The sequence below is a fragment of the Misgurnus anguillicaudatus genome, chromosome 20 (assembly GCF_027580225.2).
Source record: "Misgurnus anguillicaudatus chromosome 20, ASM2758022v2, whole genome shotgun sequence".
Classification (NCBI taxonomy): Eukaryota; Metazoa; Chordata; class Actinopteri; order Cypriniformes; family Cobitidae; genus Misgurnus; species Misgurnus anguillicaudatus.
In genome coordinates, this window is record NC_073356.2 from 28,419,683 (window position 1) to 28,442,467 (window position 22,785).

General features: G+C 38.8%; 2 gene segments (V, D, J or C); one reads left to right on the plus strand and one right to left on the minus strand.

Moving 5' to 3' along the window:
• The first annotated feature begins 15,606 nt into the window (after positions 1–15,606).
• LOC129455691 (Ig kappa-b4 chain C region-like) lies at positions 15,607–17,699 on the plus strand. The segment is given in 3 exon segments: positions 15,607–15,651; positions 15,955–16,033; positions 17,133–17,699. Coding segments are annotated over 3 exon segments (447 nt in total).
• A 1,744-nt stretch (positions 17,700–19,443) lies between these two features.
• On the minus strand, positions 19,444–19,929 carry LOC129455694 (immunoglobulin kappa variable 4-1-like). The segment is given in 2 exon segments: positions 19,444–19,811; positions 19,893–19,929. Coding segments are annotated over 2 exon segments (405 nt in total).
• Between the last annotated feature and the right edge of the window lie 2,856 nt (positions 19,930–22,785).

Genomic DNA, 22,785 nt, shown 5'->3' on the forward strand with positions numbered 1-22,785 from the left:
AAACGCTTTTGAATGCATTTACACTTGCTTTATTCACGTGTACAACATTCAGATGGCTGTACATTTAAATTCCAAATGAAAATCGGGCAAACAAGTAAATAAAATAAAAACTGTGCATCATAACTATTCTGTGAAATTTCTACATCACTTCTGTCCTGAAAACCCTGAGACCGCAAGCTGGATGCTGTCATTTGGTGATGATGCTCAGATTAGTGCAAGAATTACTATATGAGAATCCAGTGACCCAGTGTAACCCGCAGCTGTGTTCTGAAGACAGGAGCAGAGTTTGATCAGAGCTGATGATCTGAAGCCCAGCTGTAAGCCTCAGAAGCAGCGCTACAGCAACATGTAAGTCATCTAATGAGCCAAAAGTAATCTCTGCTCCTCCCATAATGCCACACGAAATCAACTACTCCATGTTGTTACTTATAAGTGACTTCAATGAAACTTTGACTAATAATAGGCTAATAATAATAAAATATATAGCTTCATATGTTTTAATAAATTATTTCACATTGATTTCAATCATGGCCTTAATCAGTCAATATTAATTAAAGATACCAAGAGTATATTTTTTTATGTAGTATTTTATGTAGTAAATCACATAAAAATGATTTTAGCTGTGGGTTTTCACAAGCAAGTATTGTATTTTATGTAAAAACGTGTTTGTAAAAACTGCTTTAATGTCCTAATTGTCCTGGCTTATTCTAAAATCTGTCCGGGTATCCGGCCCTAAAAGTTTAGTGTTTTGTCTATTTCATATCACCTCGTATTTTTGATGGTTTATTCTAACTTGAGAAGGCATTAAAAGCAAATATTGTACAAATGTTACACCCTGGACATCAGTTTTGGCCTTTCACTCATGTTTTTATTTACAAGCAAACTCATACACTGCCTGCAAATACAAATACAACACTATAGGGCCAAAGCTGTTTTACACCTGCATCACTGACACCAGCATTTCTTGTCCTCCCCCTTGTGGCAGCCAGGCTCCAATGTAGACAAGTGATCTCAACTATTTTTACAGTTTTTTACAATCACTTTGCTACTATTTTCAGAACATTGATGTCATTTTTCACAACTCTAGACACAAAACTCACAACCAAAGATCAAAATGCACATTTTTCAAAACTCTTAACTCTTTTCTCAATTGCTTGGATACAATACACATAAAACTTGGATCATTTGTTCATTCAACCAAAATCACATGTTCAATATGACACAACTTAACATCAAAGTACTACTGTTTCAAAAGGCTATTCACACATCACATTTCAAATAAGTGTCTATTCATTTTCTTACAATGATCTAACTATCAATCAATACAACTGCCCAAAATGATAAGTAACTGTTGCATTATTCGTAATAGTTGTATGGAAACAGACAAAGAATCTTCCATGTTTACTGAAAATCATGAAAGTTTCAAGAAAATGAGGTTCATTGTAACCAATAAGCATGGAGCATGAACCAATTATCACTGTACTGTATAGATGCAGGCCCTTGTAATTGCTTGTCCAATTCTGCCAACTTGTTACTGATGATTGAGTGCAGATTGTGAAATGATGTGACCTATGTTGTGATTGTACTGTAGTGTTTTCATCAATACATTACAAACTTTCTTCAATGATTCCAATGTGTCTGTCGTATTCTCTCTACTACTGCAGAACTTTTACAGATATGTATTTGCTCTACATGTACCATAATGAAATCTGTATCACCAATTTTGTTCTACAATACTTAATGATTGTACAAACAATGACTTAGTGAAACTATCAGTTGCTTGTGTGTGGGTGATCTATAGTTATGTTTCCATGGTATTTCACAGTAAATTTGTGTTTTGAAACAATAATTGTGCAAGTGCAAGATGTCTTTAAAGATGTGAATGCACAATGCAATGTTTTGAACACAGACAGCCTGTGTTACAAGTGATTACCGTTTTGAGTTTTGTATCTAGAGTTGTGAAAAATGACATCAAGGTTCTGAAAATAGTAGCAAAGTGATTGTAAAAAACTGTAATTCTGTGCATCAATAAAGCCCTGTTTACATTCAGTCAGCACTGAATATGATAGCACATTAAAGGGAAATTCCGCCTTGAAATGATCCTAGGGTTAATAACAAACGTGTACCGAGTTCGACCATTCACTCGAGTTTGTTTTCATGCTAGTCTAACGTGACCAGTGTTATTGCTAAACGCAAATTAGCATGTTATGGTAGCCTTCGGGGCATCAGTGCATTAAAAACGAAATCGCTATGTCTATACTACTAATAATGCTCAAAATAACCCCACACTTACACTGTAGCACAATGAGGGTCTCTATATGTAAACCGAAGCATTGAGAACTTTGCAAGTGTACAGGCAGTTTATTAAAAAGAAAAATTTACCGTTCACGTCTGGATCACATATCCATGCGGGCGCCATCTTGGGAAAACTAAACTCTCGCGTGAAACGTTGTTGCCCTGAACAGGTGTTGTGCTTTCACGCGAGAGTTCAGTTTTCCCAAGATGGCGCCCGCATGGATAGCCTATGTGATCCAGACGGGAACGGTAAATGTTTCTTTTTAATAAACTGCCTGTACACTTGCAAAGTTCTCAATGCTTCGGTTTACATATAGAGACCCTCATTGTGCTACAGTGTAAGTGTGGGGTTATTTTGAGCATTATTAGTAGTATAGACATAGCGATTTCGTTTTTAATGCACTGATGCCCCGAAGGCTACCATAACATGCTAATTTGCGTTTAGCAATAACACTGGTCACGTTAGACTAGCATGAAAACAAACTCCAGTGAACGGTCGAACTCGGTACACGTTTGTTATTAACCCTAGGATCATTTCAAGGCGGAAATGAAAGCGTCAGCGTAAGTTCTACCAGGAAGACTCTAATACCACGTCATTCATTCATAAAATCGGCTTACCAATCACAGCTCAATGCCGACTATTTAAACGCTGAACTAACACTCGCTCCTGCTGCCCGTAGGTGTCGTAGCTGAAGTTCGTTTGCTCGATGCTTAGTGCAAACCAAACGTTTTCAAAGCGATTGTTACTCGTACCAAGCAGAATCGGATGTCAAAACGCTCGCCCTTCCTCTGCTTATTTGTGAATTCGGTATGTTTACTCGGCCCGCAATGTTTTCGTGCCAATTTAACCTTTTCCCAGGATCTCTCATCCACTATATGCTACTCGTCTCATTTGCCGCTCGTTCTCACAGACTGCAACACAAGGTTACGGTAGGCGTGTTTGACCAGTCCCTTCGAACGCAACTCATATTTGCCAAAGACCCTTATTTAGGGAAGCTCGCAAACTTGGCACAAAAACGCAAGGAATGAGGCCGTTTCATTTCAATGAACAGATTAAAATGCAATGCAGTCCTGTTAAGCGTAAACTGTAATCGACCATAGCAACTCACTGGACCAGGGCTCGAAATTGCGACCATTTTGGTCGCATATGCGACCGAAATTTAATCTGTGCGACCTTAAAATATATTTGGGAGCATTTGTGCGACTGCCCATTTTGTTGTGACGCGAGTTGATTGTGATCCTGCGTGCTGGCGCTGTCCCAGGTTCAGTGTTCTCTCCAACGATACATAACCAATCAAATTTCACCATTAAGTTATTGCGTTTAATGAAGACCGCAGATTGGCTAATATGAGCGTCAGTCATTCCTTGTTGCCGTGCAGAGCCATGGCTCTGTTGCCGTGAAGCGCGGAAAGACGAACGCGTCGCGAGCATGACGAGAGCGAGCCGATTACAGCCAATGTTATTACTGTATTTTTTGACTACGATCCGGATTCAAATGTAACTCCACCACCGGATAATACGAGTTGACGTTAAACCTTTCAGAGAGAGTGGCTTAAAGATTTCGAGTGTCTCCACTATGAAAATGTAACTCACTGTGTTAATGTGGCGGAATCAAAACATTTTAAGCGCCAGACGTACCTTGCTTAAACATGGCGAAAGTGCCAAAAACACAAGACGTGCCATGACAAATGTGTTTATTATTGATGGAGACACCGACCTGTCTGTCGAAGTGTGTTTGATGGTGTATGTGCGCATGCGCTGGTGAATGGACATTCGACAAACATCCTTGTGGTCCATGTTGCTGTGGAATACGACAAGGCTGATGGTATGTTTTTGTTGTTTTTTTAAAAACATTGCCTATTTAGTAGTAAAAGCATCCTGGTAATGCAGTTATCAATACCAATATATATTAGCCTTCTATATTAGGGTCACTTTTGTAATGTCAGAATTAATCAGTGTTTTACGTGTGTGCTAGATTTTCTATGTAATCTTAATCATGTTACCTGTAATTGTTAAATTATTATTGCTGCTATACTATTTCAACAGCATTTGGGTATTAATTTAGGAATTTATGCAGGAAAAAATAAAATAAAATAGAAGACCAACTTTTAAATGCTGGCCATAGGACGTGTAAAGCCCGGTGGTGGTGTTTTATTTTTAATAAAATAAATCTATTAACATTTACATTGTAGTTGTGGTGCTTTTTAATTTTGGATGGATGCGCCTAAATTTTTGCTGGTGCTCCTAACTCTTTAAAGTTGGGAGCACCAGTGCTACCAAATAAAAAAGTTAATTTTGAGCCCTGCTGGACGCTTGCAAAGGTGTCACTGATGATTGCTGAGAAGTTCGGCCGCAACAGGTGTCACTGATCATATTGATTGCCTGAGGAGTTACGGTTCATGGTAAACACCGAAGGGTGATGTCTTCCTAACTAAAATATCTTTGTCTTCTCATCTAAACGAGTCACCACACGAAGGCTCTGTAAAGCAAAGATATATTTTTTTTACGGCATTATTCCTCCTGAAAGGCGATCGCGTCTCAACAGCACGGCATTAACGCGTGAATAAGTTAACGTCAAAAAGACCCGAACGCAACTGTCTTAATTATCTGTGCGTGTTTGTTGTAAACAAATGGTGAAAAAATGCGTAAACGACAAAATGGTGTAAAATCATATGTGTCTGCCTAAGAAACAAGGTAAGGTCACTGCTTTACATAATTTTCCTGAATATGTCTATCCTATACAACCTTCCCGATATGTGCCTACCTGTTCCTACCAATTTAAGGGACATATTAAATGTTACCTACTGTATTTGTCAGTTATTGCAGTCTTTGACCAAAATATACGGGATGTCTTATTTTAGTTGTTAATGTCATTGTTAATGTCACTGTTAATATCACTATGCAGCCTGCTCAATACTGACGATGGGCCACATTGGCATACTAACACGGGAATAAGCACGCAGTCGTAACGCTCAACTTGCATTTCTTGCGCAAATTGCGAGTGATTGTCTGGTTATGTCGGTCAAATGTACAGTTATCAATGTTTCGTCCGACGACCGTCGGAAACGCTGTCACATAGTTGAAATCAATTGATTGCATTTCATAAGAATTGTGGCATTAAATGTACTGTCATTTTAATTTGGTGTGAGGTAAGTTACATCATTAAATTATTTTTTTTAATCATTATATCGCAGCCCGTGAGATTGCCGACACGATAGTACTGGGAATGTGACAATTTATTTCTTCTATTTAATATAGCAATGCTGACATCGCGGGTATGCGCATCGAATAAAATCTGCTTCCGCCCGCGCGGTACTTTTAATGCGTCTCATGCAATATTCAGTCAACGTCGCAAGGTTGTAGTATGTTTTCACTAAATACGACAATAAATACGTCAAGTTCGAACACCGGAAGCGTTTGATATTTTGAGTATTCAATTCGGAGGTGTTTTTAGTTCACAGCAACGGTTTAAAACTGAGTGTCACTTTCAACCGGTCGATGTGCTTCCACTAAACTCTGGTCAATAATGAAACGTTAATGGACCACAATATATATCTTTTATCTTGGTGCTGAAACATGGTAATGGTATGGAGGAGATTGTATTTTAATAAATCGCGAAAATTTGCATATTACGTTCTTGTTTTAGACTACAGTGAACGTCATGTCAGAACGTCCACTGCAGGCATCATTCTAAAAATAATGGTTAACATGGGTCTGATGCCCATTCTGACTAAAACAGCAAATGTTTATAATTTAATTTGAAAGTACTAACAAAGTTCTACCTTCTGTTAAAATTTCATGAACATATCTGATAAAATGAGAAGGTTATAAGCAAAAACATGTAAATAAGCAGCATTTCGGTCACACACATTCCATAGACATCCATATAACTTTCCTCTGATTTCTAATAATAAAAATATCATAACTTTCTCAATCTTCAACGGATTTTTCGTCTGCAAACCTCTTAAAACTTTGTTGCACATCACTGATACCTTAGCGGTCTGAAAATTACCTTGTAATAGGGAATGGAACTCTCTCTCATTGATTTTAAACCCAGCATGCATTTTAACTACCCTAGTGCGAAGTCCACGCTACATGCATTACAAGTTCAGGTGCAACGAAGTCAAAGCATTACTCGTTTATTGAAAAGTTTCTTATGAGGCAAATCATGCTATGCATATTGGTGTTGCAACTGCAGGTTATGTAAGAATGGTATGTGAAAATGTTCAGCATAATTAAGTTAAACTTTAATGGATAAACAAGTCAATCGCATGTTGTCAAAGACTTTAGGTGAAGTCTGACTCGCAGTATGGTCTAAAATATGTTCTCTAAAATTGTTTGAGGCTAACGTGTCAATACAATCACATCCCGTAAATGTTCTGGGATCGCTCCCGTAAAGAGAACCTAGTCAAATTGCAGAAAGATGCACGTTTAAAGTTTTCTGTGTGAAACGATGCGTGCTCACTATACGTGCTGCTAAAGCTGAGATCATTCACCTGCATGACAGAGCAGCGCATCACGCGCTCCTCATGATCTCATTTAAAATACGAGTTACGAATAACTGGCGAACTTCAGAAGCGCTTAAAAGTCAAGCATGTGCAGGACTTTACATGTATCACATGTCTTTACGGGTTTTCGCAGTAAGCATGACTCCGAAAAATAATCGGCAGAATAAATGACCCAAAAGTCTAATGATTCCGGACAAATCCTGGAAGCATTTTCTGTGTAGTATTCATAATCTCTGCGTGAGAAGGGCAATTGATGGTGTCGGCTATCATTGATCGTGGTCTATTGACATAACCTGATCCCGCACCTTCTAGTAGTTTTAGGATTTTAATAACACTCCAGTCAAGACACTAAGCATTCAATTGCGTATTGTTCGTTCACATTTAGTTCATACAGTTTAGATTAATTTACTTCCATATTTTCTAATCTTTCTAGTCTATAATTATTAATCTTAAAATTCAATAACCTTAATTTCTTTGTTTTATCAATTTCATGTTAATGTTATGATTCTGTTTTCCTAGGTAATTTTTTTTTTTCTGCCATCAATACACTTGAAATTTAAAGCCATAGCCAAAATCCCATCTTTTACTACATAAATACTTTGAAAAGTGAATACACTTGAAATGCAACGTTTCATCAGTTTCTATAGCTTTAAGCTGCATAATGATCGAAATACGATCCAGCAGATACTGGTGGTGGTGTAGGTTACTCAACCATGTCTCATTTCTCGCTAAACTTATCTGTGGCATAGCGCGCTTTATAGGAATATTGTCGCTTTCCATCACAGCCTCCGACATGGCATACGCAGCCTTTCTCACTATAGGATATATTGTTGCCCCATTGCATGGCTCGCGTGACCTCCTTGCTGCGTGGCATATCATTGCCTGTATCCAGCATTCGCAGTCATACTGCTATACTGCAAATTGTTGATGTGTATCATGGCCTTCTCGCTAATCAGCATATGGTTACATTGTGTCATGGATACCACAACCGACTTATTACATTGCATATGGTGCCCCGCATCTATCCTCCGCAGCCTTTATTATGATTCAGCATATCGTTGCCCCGCATCATTGCCTTCGAGGTCTTCACGCTACATGGGAAGTCGTTGCCCCATAACTGTCTTTGTTGCATACAGCATATCATTGCCCCGTATCTTGCCCTTTGCGGTCTTTGCACTAAATTGCAAAACGTTGCCCTGTAAGTGTTCTCCACGGCCTTCTCGCCTATCGGGGCTATCGATCGATGTGGCCTATCGTGACTTTACACATCGCCTATCGGGGCTATCGATCGATGTGGCTTTACATATCGCTTATCGTGGTTTTACACATCACCTATCGGGGCTATCGATCGACGTGGCTTTACACATCGCCTATCGGGGCTATCAATCGACGTGGCCTATCGTGGCTTTACACATTGCCTATCGAGGCTGTCGATCAAGTGGCCTATCGTGGCTTTACGTATCGCCATCGGGGCTATCGATCGACGTGGCTTTACATATCGCCTAGCGTGGTTTTACACATCACCTAACGGGGCTATCGATCGACGTGGCTTTACACATCGCTTATCGGGCTATCAATCGACGTGGCCTATTGAGGCTTTACACATTGCCTATCGGGGCTGTCGATCAAGTGGCCTATCTTGGCTTTTACGTATCGCCTATCGGGGCTATCGATCGACGTGGCTTTACATATCGCCTATCGAGGCTATCGATCGACGTGGCCAATCGTGGCTTTACACATCGCCTATCGGGGCTATCGATCGACGTGGCTTTACATATCGCCTATCGAGGCTATCGATCGACGTGGCCAATCGTGGCTTTACACATCGCCTATCGGGGCTATCGATCAACGTGGCTTTACATATCGCCTATCGAGGCTATCGATCGACGTGGCCTATCGTGGTTTTACACATCACCTATCGGGGCTATCAATCAACGTGGCTTTACACATCGCCTATCGGGGCTATCAATCAACGTGGCCTATCGTGGCTTTACACATTGCCTATCGAGGCTGTCGATCAAGTGGCCTATCGTGGCTTTACGTATCGCCATCGGGGCTATCGATCTACGTGGCTTTACATATCGCCTATCGTGGTTTTACACATCACCTAACGGGGCTATCGATCGACGTGGCTTTACACATCGCCTATCGGGGCTATAAATCGACGTGGCCTATTGTGGCTTTACACATTGCCCATCGTGGCTTTACGTATCGCTTATCGGGGCTATCGATCGACGTGGCTTTACATATCGCCTATCGAGGCTATCGATCGACGTGGCCAATCGTGGCTTTACACATCGCCTATCGGGGCTATCGATCAACGTGGCTTTACACATCACCTATCGGGGCTATCAATCAACGTGGCCTATCGTGGCTTTACACATTGCCTATCGGGGCTATCAATCAACGTGGCCTATCGTGGCTTTACACATTGCCTATCGAGGCTATCAATCAACGTGGCCTATCGTGGCTTTACACATTGCCTATCGAGGCTGTCGATCAAGTGGCCTATCGTGGCTTTACGTATCGCCATCGGGGCTATCGATCGACGTGGCTTTACATATCGCCTAGCGTGGTTTTACACATCACCTAACGGGGCTATCGATCGACGTGGCTTTACACATCGCTTATCGGGCTATCAATCGACGTGGCCTATTGAGGCTTTACACATTGCCTATCGGGGCTGTCGATCAAGTGGCCTATCTTGGCTTTTACGTATCGCCTATCGGGGCTATCGATCGACGTGGCTTTACATATCGCCTATCGAGGCTATCGATCGACGTGGCCAATCGTGGCTTTACACATCGCCTATCGGGGCTATCGATCGACGTGGCTTTACATATCGCCTATCGAGGCTATCGATCGACGTGGCCAATCGTGGCTTTACACATCGCCTATCGGGGCTATCGATCAACGTGGCTTTACATATCGCCTATCGAGGCTATCGATCGACGTGGCCTATCGTGGTTTTACACATCACCTATCGGGGCTATCAATCAACGTGGCTTTACACATCGCCTATCGGGGCTATCAATCAACGTGGCCTATCGTGGCTTTACACATTGCCTATCGAGGCTGTCGATCAAGTGGCCTATCGTGGCTTTACGTATCGCCATCGGGGCTATCGATCGACGTGGCTTTACATATCGCCTATCGTGGTTTTACACATCACCTAACGGGGCTATCGATCGACGTGGCTTTACACATCGCCTATCGGGGCTATCAATCGACGTGGCCTATTGTGGCTTTACACATTGCCTATCGTGGCTTTACGTATCGCTTATCGGGGCTATCGATCGACGTGGCTTTACATATCGCCTATCGAGGCTATCGATCGACGTGGCCAATCGTGGCTTTACACATCGCCTATCGGGGCTATCGATCAACGTGGCTTTACACATCACCTATCGGGGCTATCAATCAACGTGGCCTATCGTGGCTTTACACATTGCCTATCGGGGCTATCAATCAACGTGGCCTATCGTTGCTTTACACATTGCCTATCGAGGCTATCAATCAACGTGGCCTATCGTGGCTTTACACATTGCCTATCGAGGCTGTCGATCAAGTGGCCTATCGTGGCCAATCGTGGCTTTACATATCGCCTATCGGGGCTATCAATCCACGTGGCTTTACACATCGCCTACCTGGGCTATCGATTGTTTTGGCCTATCGTGGCTTTACACATTGCCTATCGGGGCTATCGATCGTTGTGGCTTTACATATCACCTATCGGGGCTACCTATCCATGTAAAGCCTACCGTGGCACTTTACGACGAAGCATATTGGAATTCTTATCCTATTCCTTTTGTGTGAATCAGACATTGAAGTGAATGCCTATGCCTATCGTGGCTTTATTTTTGGGGGGGTTCCAATAAATCGCTGTTGTAGCTTAAGAAGTCTGATTCCTTCTTAACATTTTCTTTTGTTTCAGGATTGACATCTCTTTGATATCCTAGCAATCAAGCCAGTTGATCTATTTCACTTTTGGGGGTAGGCTCCGCCCCTGCCTTCAACATCAGGCAGGATCTGCCGGACTACAGCTAGACCCGGACGAAAGGCGGGGCATATGCCAAAATCTTATGAGACTCAAGCATCTCTTTTATTTTGAGACTGATTCGAATTTCTGTCTTTTAATTTAACATGTAATAAATGTCATTCAAACGTTCACTTGCCTTCTGAGTCTTTATGGTAGAATTTCCCTTTAAAGTCCCACATGGTTATAATGGGAAATTTGGATTTAATCCTACTGAAACTATAATGGAGGGTCTGGCAGACAGTAACCAATAAAAAACTATTACATCTTACTGAAATAAGAAGGTAAACGGTTGATAACTGTATTTGTTTATTTTTCAGCATTTATTCCTTTGGAAAATTATAATAAACTGTAGTAGACTGTCTATTATTTCAGAATATGATTTTAACAGATGTCACAACATGTACAATAAAACTGGGCAGACTGGCTGAAACTATCAAGCCTTTCAAAATAACAAGCATTCATTAATTTATGATAAATCATTCATAGAGCAAATTTATTAAAAAAAAGACACAATGTACATTTTTAGTAACGCAAGTACAATCAAAAGTCATTTTTACAATCTGTTGTACTGTCCATGCATGCATAGGGAAAACGTCACCTCCAAAACTCTTTGAATTGCATTCCTCTCTCCAGTGTCACCACTGACAATGCAACATTTACATCACATTGATATAGCTTACCATAAACATTGCGCTGAAGGGAATATAATTTTATACACAAATCAAACCCACAATTATTGGATTTATATATTTAGTTTGTATACAAACTTTACCAGCGTGATAATCTAACATGTATGATGATGTGATAACGCATGAATCAATAACACGCATGCTAATGGCGCCACCTAGCGACAAACGACTGCAGAGACTTTACAACTACACTTAAATGTTGAGACATTTCAGTGTTTACAAATTGCTAACTATCAATAACAGGATGGATAAAGATTCACAAGCAATAAACCAAAGTGTCAATTACAGCTGTATATGATGCATTAATCTGATTCATATTATGAAACTGATATCATCATGTATCTCTCGCCATTATACAAAAACGTTTGTGTTATGTAAACTGCTGAATTTGGATTACAACTTTTGCAAAGGTAGTCAGACTACTGTGTGAACGTTAAAAACATGATAATCTAGTTTAGTTATCTGTTAGCAGCAGGGGCGTCATGCACCATTTTTTTTAAGGGGGATTAACTTAGCAGTGCTCATCTGCAGCAATGTTTCAGAAAGTGGACGTTGTTTTTAAAACTATATATTATGAAAAACTGAATTATCGTGACGTTGCTTATCTCACAGCTGACGTCGTTTCAGTTCAGTTTGTTGTGAAAACCCCACAGTTTTCATTTTTATCCGGCGGGGGGCAGTAAAATACTACTTTAAACTATTGTTTGTGCGTGCGCGTGCGTGCGTGCGCGCATGCGTGTGTGTGTGTGTGTGCTCACTTCAGTGAAACGTGTGTCAAAAAACCTCCAAGGGTGCAGAGGTTTTTGTGTGAGGCTTTTTTACTGGGTGAAAACAAAACTGAAATCATAAAACCCCATACAGTGATAATCTCCTGCATCCTCAGGCTGAACTCTTTCTATTTTCATTGTAAATGTCACGGCCGGGGCGGACCCAAGATAGCTAAAAGGTCACGCCCCTCTCTAGTTCCCACCTCGAGGAGGTTCCCAAGACCACCCCAATGACCAGACAGACACGTGGATTACCACAAAACTGAGTTTTTTTTATTAAATAATTAAAACATAAGGGGAAAGGGGAAGGGCAGTTTAAAACACTCTTCCTCTTCTCGCCTCCAGGGCATACGTTGGGGCAGGGGTAGGAGGTTCTTACTACTGACACTGTCAAATCCTCTTCGAGGCGTTGCTGCAAACACAGGTAAGTGATATACTGCACAGGTAGGTTACTTACAACACTGGGGTCTTTGGTTCCCTCCAAAGCATTCGTGCAGACAGAGGTAAAGGGTTTCTCACTACTGACACTGTTAAATCCTCTTCGAGGCGTTGCTGCAGACACAAGTAAGTGATATACTGCACAGGTGGGTTACTCACAACACTGGGGTCTTTGGTTCCCTCCAAAGCATTCGTGGAGACAGAGGTAAAGGGTTTCTCACTACTGACACTGTTAAATCCTCTTCGAGGCGTTGCTGCAGACACAGGTAAGTGATATACTGCACAGGTAGGTTACTCACAACACTGGGGTCTTTGGTTCCCTCCAAAGCATTCGTGCAGACAGAGGTAAAGGGTTTCTCACTACTGACACTGTTAAATCCTCTTCGAGGCGTTGCTGCAGACACAAGTAAGTGGTATACTGCACAGGTGGGTTACTCACAACACTGGGGTCTTTAGTTCGCTTCTCTCCTCTGGCTTGGGCCTCAACGTGCTATTTCTTCACACAATCTGCACGGGGCCCGGGCGGCTTCGGTTACTGTCAATACAGCACACACACAGCAAGCTTAGTGAAACATACGGTAAAAGTCACACTCACCACAGCACTCTGCACACGCACTCCACGTGAAGTTAAGGCTTGGCCGCCTAGGTCTTGGCTGCTCGAGAGGCGGGTTGGGCGTTGTACACGCCAGAGAGAGAGAAAAGATTTCACAGGTAAATATGGTCAACAACGCCCCTCTATGTCTCCTGGTTACCTCTTCGGCTCACCTACACCTTCAATCTCCGCAGGGCCGGTAACCTTCAACACCCTCACAGACACCAGTAACTCCTCTTCTACATAGCACAAAGCGTTTGTTTTGATTGCTTACTCACGCTTGGTTGTCCAACCGATTTCCCAATATACATCCAAAAGCGTCGTGTTTGCTTCTCCACATACAAATCACACGATAACTTCCTTACTCCAACGTCTCCGACCTCTCGTCTTCCCTGAGGGATAAATGTGAGTCAACCCAGCCGATCTCCACCGTAGCAACGAGTACAAGCAACGTATGCACAAAATGCCACCAACAACGCTCGGAGTGGTGTCCCTTTAATTTCCACAGCCCCGTCCTTTTCGCCTCTGTTGGCAGCCGCACTCTTTCCTTGCACTATAAGTGGTTCGCGGATCAACAGCGCCCTTTGGCTCCTCCAGGGACGGGGCGTGTGGTTAAGATTTTGCCCAAGGCAGAAAGGGGGCTCACACCCGAACACAACTCCCTTCATTGTGCTCCTTTGGACCTTTTTAAGGTGTCTTGTCTCTCCTCCTCCTCCAATCACGGGTCGTCACGTTGATGCCCCACACCTGTTGCTCATTCCCTCATAATATGTATTGTCAGGGAGACCAGAGCCGTTTCTCAATATGCGTTCTTGTCTGTACTTGCGTTCTTGTGGACTTGTGAAACGTCATCAGCTGCGGACCAAGTACTGTTCCAATTCAAAGTTCGCATCAAGCCCAAGTTCACATAAAATCCCCGGATGTGTTCTTGATCCGCCCATTTTATCGAGTATGCATTCAGAGGAGACTTGTGTGGACTTATGACAGCGAAGTTTCCCAGAATGCATTTCGCGTCAGAAGTTCGTTCTTCCGAGTCTGAACTTGCAAGTTCGAACTACGAAGGACACAAGTCCGAGTTTGGCGTACTTGGTATTGAGAAACGGCTCAGGAAGTAAAATAGTGTAGTTAAAAAACGGGCCCGGGCGGAAACCATCTTCAGGCGGAACCTTTCTCCGCCACTTTTGGTTCCGCCCCATCATAGTCACCCGGTGACATCAATGTATATATAAGCCGTTTCCCAATGTCAAGGATACTTCCTTGGCAGGACTAGTCCTTTCAAGTCACTTCCTTTAGAGGCTAGGCGAGGCTCCTTTTAAGCATTCGGAAAACACGTTAAATGGAACAGGCTAGCAAGTGCACGTCATTGCGTCATTGCGTGATTGAAAGGTGTGCTTTCGGTGCTGCGCGCATAGGATTGTGGGTGATTTCAGCGCGTGAAGAGCGCGAAGGATACAAATTTGCATCCTTTCCTGTATATGGGATATTTCTCGAACGAAGGACTCAGTCCTTGGCTGAAATTTCAAGGATCCTCGACATTGGAACAGTCCTTCGACGGACGTCGATGACGTAGCATCCTCGAAATTCTAGCTTCCGAGGATCCTTCCTTGACATTGAGAAACGGCTACTGAATTTGTTCCACTGAATCGACTTGGTACTCCAGATGCAAGATAACTGGATCTGTATCAGGATCAGGAGTTTGGGAGCTTTTCCAGGTTTCACCACATACCAGCTTAAGTTATAAAGAATTCCACCTGATGTAATGCAGTTAATAGACGCCGAACCACCTGCTTTAACCGGCAGAAACTCAGGAGACTGAACCTCTTGATGGGACACTGAGAGAGTTTTAAACAAGGTGTTTAACAAGTGTAACAAGTATTTAAAGACTAATGATGATACTTTTACACACTTTATAAAACACTTAGTTCAAGAATCTTAAACAAAACAGCTTTAACAAAATACAAAGCTTAACAATAATAAACGACACTTATTCTGATAATGAAGAAGACAAAATTTTAACCTTTTGCAACCAGACCCAGTGTACCCAGAATAACTAAAAGAGACATTATTGTTTTTGTGTGACCCTTACAGGACTGAATACAAGCTGATCTTTCGTGAACTTTTGTATAGCAGTGAATATGCAAAACACTTTCAACTCATCGGATGATTTTTAAAGACAAACTCATATGTATACTGGAATTTAACTTAATGTAATAAATCAAATTGCTAGATTTTTTGTTGGTGATTAAATTTATTCTGGAGATTTTTGTAAAGTCAATAAATGAGGAGAAATCACTGTGGTGGACTTTTAGCAGAGGAGACAAAGGTAAGTGCAGAATAAAATAAGAAGCTAAATAAATGTAATAATAAGGAATAAGCAGAATTTTCAGGACATCATACTTTTTTTACTGTGCAGCTCTTGCTTATAGAGAAATATTAGTTGTATTTGTACAGTGTGTGTGGTTAAGCCTACAGTTAGGAAAATTTCTCATAAAATATTAATAGAAATACACATTATTTGGCTGTATCATACATGAATATCTATTATTTAAGAAAACATAACCAATTGTGTTAACTATAGTGATATTGTATTTATTGCTAATGTTTAGTGTTTAGTTTTAGCATGTAGGAGGTTTTTGTACAGGCACTGAATGGGTTTGTATCACTGTGGTACACTTTTGGTGGCGGCACAAGACTCTCAGTTGGAAGTAAGTAAATCTCTTTTAATTTCCAGACATTGAAAGCATGTAAAGTAACTTTATTCACAATTTGGTAAAAGTTTAATAGATTTTAATTAAACTGGTTTATATTTTGCTTTATGGTGCTTAAATGTGTTTGTTAACTTTGTAAAGAAACAGAAATGTATCTATATAAAATTATCATTAGGTTAAAGTTTAATTTAAAATCTATTTCAAATCAAAAAGAACTTTAAAAAAATTATTTAGAAGTAAACACAAAATATATATATATATATATATATATATATATATATATATATATATATATATATATATATATATATATAAAAACGAATAGCTGATTTTAATTCTGACTATATGCGTTTTATTAAATAATAACAAATTAAGTTAATCTCACATAAATCATAAAGTTAATCTCTTATTTTTGAATTACATTAATAAACTTTTTTTATTGAACAATTATGACTGTATCGAAATGTATTTTATACTGTTGATATAAATGTAATGTAATCAAAAATCATGTTTATCAATTATTGAAAGTAACATTTTAAATATCTTAATGGTCACACTTTACACAAGGTTTGTATCAGTAAACATTATTAAACGCATTAACTAACATGAACAAACAATGAACAATATAGTTCAATAATATTCAGCACTAACTAATTCTTGTTAGTTATTGTTAATGTTACATAATATTAATATAGTTATTTAATTCATGGTGCATTAACTAATGTTAACAGCTACAACATTTGATTTAAAAATGTATTAGTAATCACTGAAATTAACATGAACTAAGATAAAGATTAATAAATGCTGTAGATGTATTTTTCATTGATAGTACATGTAAGCTATTGCACTAATTGTTAACAAATACAACTTATTGTAAAGTGTTAACTTTTAATTTTAAATATTGTATATTATGAACATATCACAATGTGTTTAAAATAAAAATTCAGTTTTAATGGGCTGCTGCACTAAGATTTGCTTGATTAACTAAGAATCTATTAAAGGGAAGTGAAAACACAGAATGTGTGAAAGAAACATTTATGAAACTTCACAGTATTCACCCCCCCCTTCTCTCTTTCACTCTTTCTCTCTCTTTCAGATAATGCTCTCCCTACTCTAACGGTCCTGCCTCCCTCCAGAGATGAGTTAAATCAGGGTAAAGCTACAGTCATGTGTGTTGGCAGTAATGGTTTTCCCTCTGACTGGAAGCTGAACTGGAAGGTTGATGGTAGCAGCAAGAGCTCTGGTGTGAATCTGAGTCCCAGTGTACTGCTGAAGGATGGACTGTACAGCTGGAGCAGCAGTCTGAGTCTCACTGACAGTGAATGGAGATCAGCAAAAACCATCAGCTGTGAGGCCACACAGAGCTCCCAGAGTCCAGTCATCAAAACCATTGACACACAACAATGTGATGCAGAATGATAACACACACACACGCGCACGCACGCACACGCACGCACGCACGCACGCGCGCACACACACACACACACACACACACAAACACACAATTTATACTATACTTGATCTTATAAAAATGTATTTTTCACTGTTTGCTGAGGTTCTGTTGCTTTATTACTGTAGCCTATTGTAGTGCATATGACAGCAGACTTTATTAATCTGCTCATTTCTATATTTTGGTTACAAAATAAATTCATTTTGGCTCAGATCAGCGTTATTATTTTTTTGTGTTTTCAGAAAATATCAGATGCTATAAACAATATTTTTAAACTCCTGGTATGTTTTAGAATTATAACATTTTAGTTGTAACATAAACATCTATAGCACTGTATTATATCGGTTTAAATTGTAGGCCTGAATTGTAAATACTGTTAGATTTTCAGTCGTATGGTTGTGTTCTCTGTTGGGATTAAGCATGACAGATATTTAAGAGCTCTAAAAAAATAAAATGACCGATAGCTAAATGTTTATATAAACGTACATTTCTTACACTAAAATATATTTACTATTTGCTAATGTATAAATAAGTGTGCCTAAAAACTTAAAAAAAAAAACAATAGAGGTGAAGGAATTAATTTTCTCAGAGGGGGTATAACTAAGTACTGTATATGAATTATAATCGTTAAGTAAAATAGTGTAGTGTAGATGATTTATTTTTTTATACTGTAAGTAAAAAATACATCCACTAGACAAGTTTATTTAAGAGCAATGATCTTTCTCAACAGTCTAATGTTGTGAACTTCTGTTCTCTGTGCTGTCTATATGAGGGAGGTTTTTGTATGACTCTATTTCACTGTGTGCACCTTCCACCGCCATAATACCCCATACAGTAATAATCTCCTGCATCCTCAGGCTGAACTCTACGTATGTTCAGTGTAAAAAAGAGTCCAGAGTAAGTTCCACTGAACCGATCTGGTACTCCAGATATACGGTTACTCGCATCATGGATCAGGAGTTCAGGAGCTTCTCCAGGTTTCTGTAGATACCAGCTCATGTCATCACCAACTCCATCGGTCCCAGTACAACTAATAGAGGCAGAATCTCCAACTTTAACTGACAGAGATTCAGGAGACTGAACCTCCTGATGAGAAACTGAGAAAAAATTTGAATATAAATATAGAGAAGATGTTTTTATGTGCTAGTTAATAGGTAACAATAATATTTAAGAGCAGAAATTAGAATTTTAAAGCTAAAAAACAAATGGAAATTTTAATTCCTTTTAAAATAATAAAAATAAATAATAACCTTGAGCAAGCAGACCCAGAGTTCCAAGCATCAGAATAAGAGACATTGTTTTTTTGTCGGTTTTTGCACGGCTGAATACACACAGATCACAAGTGAAGTTTTAAGAGCAGTGATATGCAAAACTCTCTAGAAGTTTTCCCTGAATACAAAACATTTTTAATTACATCCTGGAATTGTACCCAAAACAATAAAACAAAAAATGCTAGCCAGCTTATGTAACAGCATATTTGGGTAAACTCTCTCTCTACATATATATAATAATGCAGATGTACCTTTCCTAACACAATTAAGAAAAATAAATAATAATTTTGACAGATGTGCCTCTCTTCCAAATGTGTGTCAAACTTTTTTCTTAATACTAGCGTTTTATTTAATAATTATTAAGCAGAAATTATAATAACACATAAAATATGTTTTAATATCACATTTAGGTCTGCTTTATTCATTAATTCCTGAACGGGAAGTGAAAAGACTGAATGACTGACAGATGTGTTTATGACTTTCTGAAAAGAACTGAGGTGTCATGAAACAGAAAATGCGAATGTACTATACATGACATCATAGATGATAGTGAGGCTGATTATGTGTTTTATGTTTGTGTATCTCATACACAGTGTTTACTCTATTTTTGTTCTCCTTTCAACCCCTGCATTCTCGGTTCATCAGATTCTCAGTCTGATCAAGTGAGGTTTTTGTATGCCACTTATTCACTGTGTGAACACATCCTTGCTACTGATCTCATGTACACTCAAACAGTAAACAACTCCTGCATCTTCAAGCTGGACATTATTGTTGTTTAGATTAAAATCAAGTCCATTTCCTCCAGAATGAAAACTGCCTCCACCACTCATTCTGGATGGAGTACTTGATTGCTTCATTGTTGTGTAATATATCAGGAGTTTAGGAGGACCCTCTGCCTTCTGAAGGTACCAGAAGATGTAGTACTCTCCTTTAGATACTGACCCCGTTGGATTTCTATAAACTACAGTGTTGATCTTACAGTCAATAGAGATGCTTTGACCAATCTGAGCAGATTTAACTTCAGGCTGAGTCACAACAACCTGACCCAAAACATCTGTTTGAAAAGAGAATCTCTGTTAAATTAAAACATTACCATTATTAAGCAGATGTGTTACAAAAGTAGTATAACAGTTACCTTGGATAAAGCAAAGTGCCCATATAAAGAAAATCATTTTGCTTCAGGTTGTGTTTTAGTGTGCGCTGATGTTATGTTAAAAATCTTCACAGGTCTATAAACACTAGCAGAGCACTGAAGCATGAGCTGTCAATGCAAAGCATCATTATAGAGGAAAACCCCTCTGTTAACAGGAGTTTATTTTCAGGGCAAAGGTTTCAAAACCTGTGACTAATGGTAAGACTTCATTTCGATAATCCACTTTAGACATTTTACTAATTATAAGTAACTTTGCAACTACTTCAACTACCAATCTTTAGAGTATTAGTAAATGGTATGCTTAATATCTATTAACACTGATCCCTCAACAGACATTCAACTGTCTATACCTTTGCAGGTGCATGTCAACTTATTCCACTAACCCTAACCTCTTCCCTAACCCTAACCCTTACAGTCTACTAATATGACAGTTAACTGACATATAGTTGCAAATGAATGAAAGTTAGTTGACATTAAGTTGCAAAGTTATTTATAGTTAGTAAAATGTCTAAAGTGGACTATCAAAATAAAGTGTAACCTAATTTATATTTAGAAAATAATATCATTGCTTCTATTACTGTAATTGTTGTATTTTGCAAATTAAATATTTAAAGCTCTAATATTTTGCTTAATATGTAGCAGTATAAATGCTAAACAAACATTCAAAATATAAAAAAAAAACATTTTAAATAAGCTTTAAGTTTAAACTAAAACATATGCTCGTATAGAAAATTGCGGAGTTGTCGGGTTACAGTGTTATGCTGTTTCTGTACAGCCACTGAATGGGTTATCACTGAACACAAATGTTGTAGTACAGAAGCAAAGAAACAATCTGCCAGTAATAAACTCCTGAATATATAGGGCGAGAAGAACTGTAAAAAATTTTGTTTTTATATTTGAAGCTTTGACTGATGTTACAGTAAATAAGAACAATTTGACCAGGCTGCACTGTCTGAGCTTCACATTGAGTCAAAATTCCACAGTAACGCAAGACTGAAAAAATACAAAATTATTTATTTCCATTAGGGAACACTTTAAAGCGTCAAACTGCCAAAAAAATTAAGTAATCTTAAATGTGACTGTTTTAACTACTTTACTGAAATAGTACTGTATTCACAGTTTGAATGCATTTTTATACATCAAATATTACAGCCACACATATAAACTCCAGGTGTAGATAATATCTAAAATGTCAGTGTTTCATGGTGGTTGCTGTGCAACCCAGTATCACGAAATTATGTACCTATAGTCACGTAAATATATAAGCGATCTTTTATACCCAGTGCAATTAATATAATGAATAAACCACATTAACTGGAATGTTTGTTACAGGAGAGGAAGTATATTGTACACTGAGTGTAGGTATACAACTGCAGTAACGGGATAAGATGGGCGGAGAGATGTATGTATGGCACCGATGTGATTTGATGATGGTATGTTGTTATACTGTATGTTAATCTTTGTATCATGATGTTTTATAGGTCTGGTGAGACCAAAGACAATTTGTTGGACAATAAAGTTGTATTCTATTCTATTCTATTCTATTCTAAATTTGTGAGTCTTTTCCGTGACACACTGACACACTTTTCTGCATTTTTGCGTGAACATGCATTTCTGTTTACGTGTCACTGTCACGTATTTGTTACTCAACTGTTTTGCCTATTTTTTTACCATTGTCGCTAGGTAAGATTTTAATAAAATGCCATCCTTACCCAATTCTAACCGTAATACCAGGTGACAATGGTTTGAAAATCATAAAATATAAAGAAATAAATCATGAAGAAAAGGTATAAACCAATACTTAAAGTGACTTCCTAACGCAAACACCAAATCTAACCCTAAACCGAAGCGTCAACGTGTCAGTGTCACGGAAAAGACTCACAAATTTACGTGACTACACTGTAAAAAATTAGCTGTAATTATGCAGCTGGTTGCCAGTAACTTACTGTAGAAGATAAAGACTAAAATATTTCATGTTCATTTAACTTTAAACAAACTGTTGCAAGTAAATAACATAAATGTAAAATCTACAGTAAGTTACTGGCAGCTAGTTGCCAGTAATACCCTGTAATACTGTAATTTCTACAGAATTTTTTTACAGTCTATGGGTACATAATTTCATGATAAAGGGTTGCGCTAATAATAGTATAATGGTATATACATATACATTTTCTGCATTCAAAATCTTGGGGGTTTGATATGTGTTACAATTGTTTTTTTTTTTATTCAGATATTACATTCATAATTTTATTGATAAATGGATAAAGAATATGCCATATCTGGAGGGAAAATCGATTTATCTCATGTTGTTACAAACCTGTATACATTTCTTTGTTTCGTTGAACACAAATGCAGATATTTTGAGGAATGTTTATAACCAAACCATTCGTAAGCCCCATTAACTTCCATAGAACAAGAATACTATGGAAGTGAATGGGACTCACCAACTGTTTGATTACGAACATTCGTAATATATCTTTATTCGTGTTCATCAGAAAAAAAGAAATTTATTCAGGTTTGTAACAAAATGAGAGTGAGTAAATAATGACAGAATTTTCATTTAATGGATGAACTATCCCTTTAACAGAGATTCAGGAGACTGAACCTCCTGATGGAAAACTGAAAATGGAGCATTATTGCTTTTGTGTGAACCTTGCTTGCAGGTCTGAAAGCTGATCTCCATTGACCTTTTGTATCTAAAGCAGTTAATATACAAAACACTGCACTCAGCAGACTGCGGCCAAAATACAAGGTTTACAATGATAAAACAATTAAACATGCATTTTCTGAGGATTTTTTTAAAAGAAGCTTTTGTAAAGGGAAGACATGAGAAGAAATCACTGTGGTGGACTTTCAGTGAAGGAACCAAAACAAG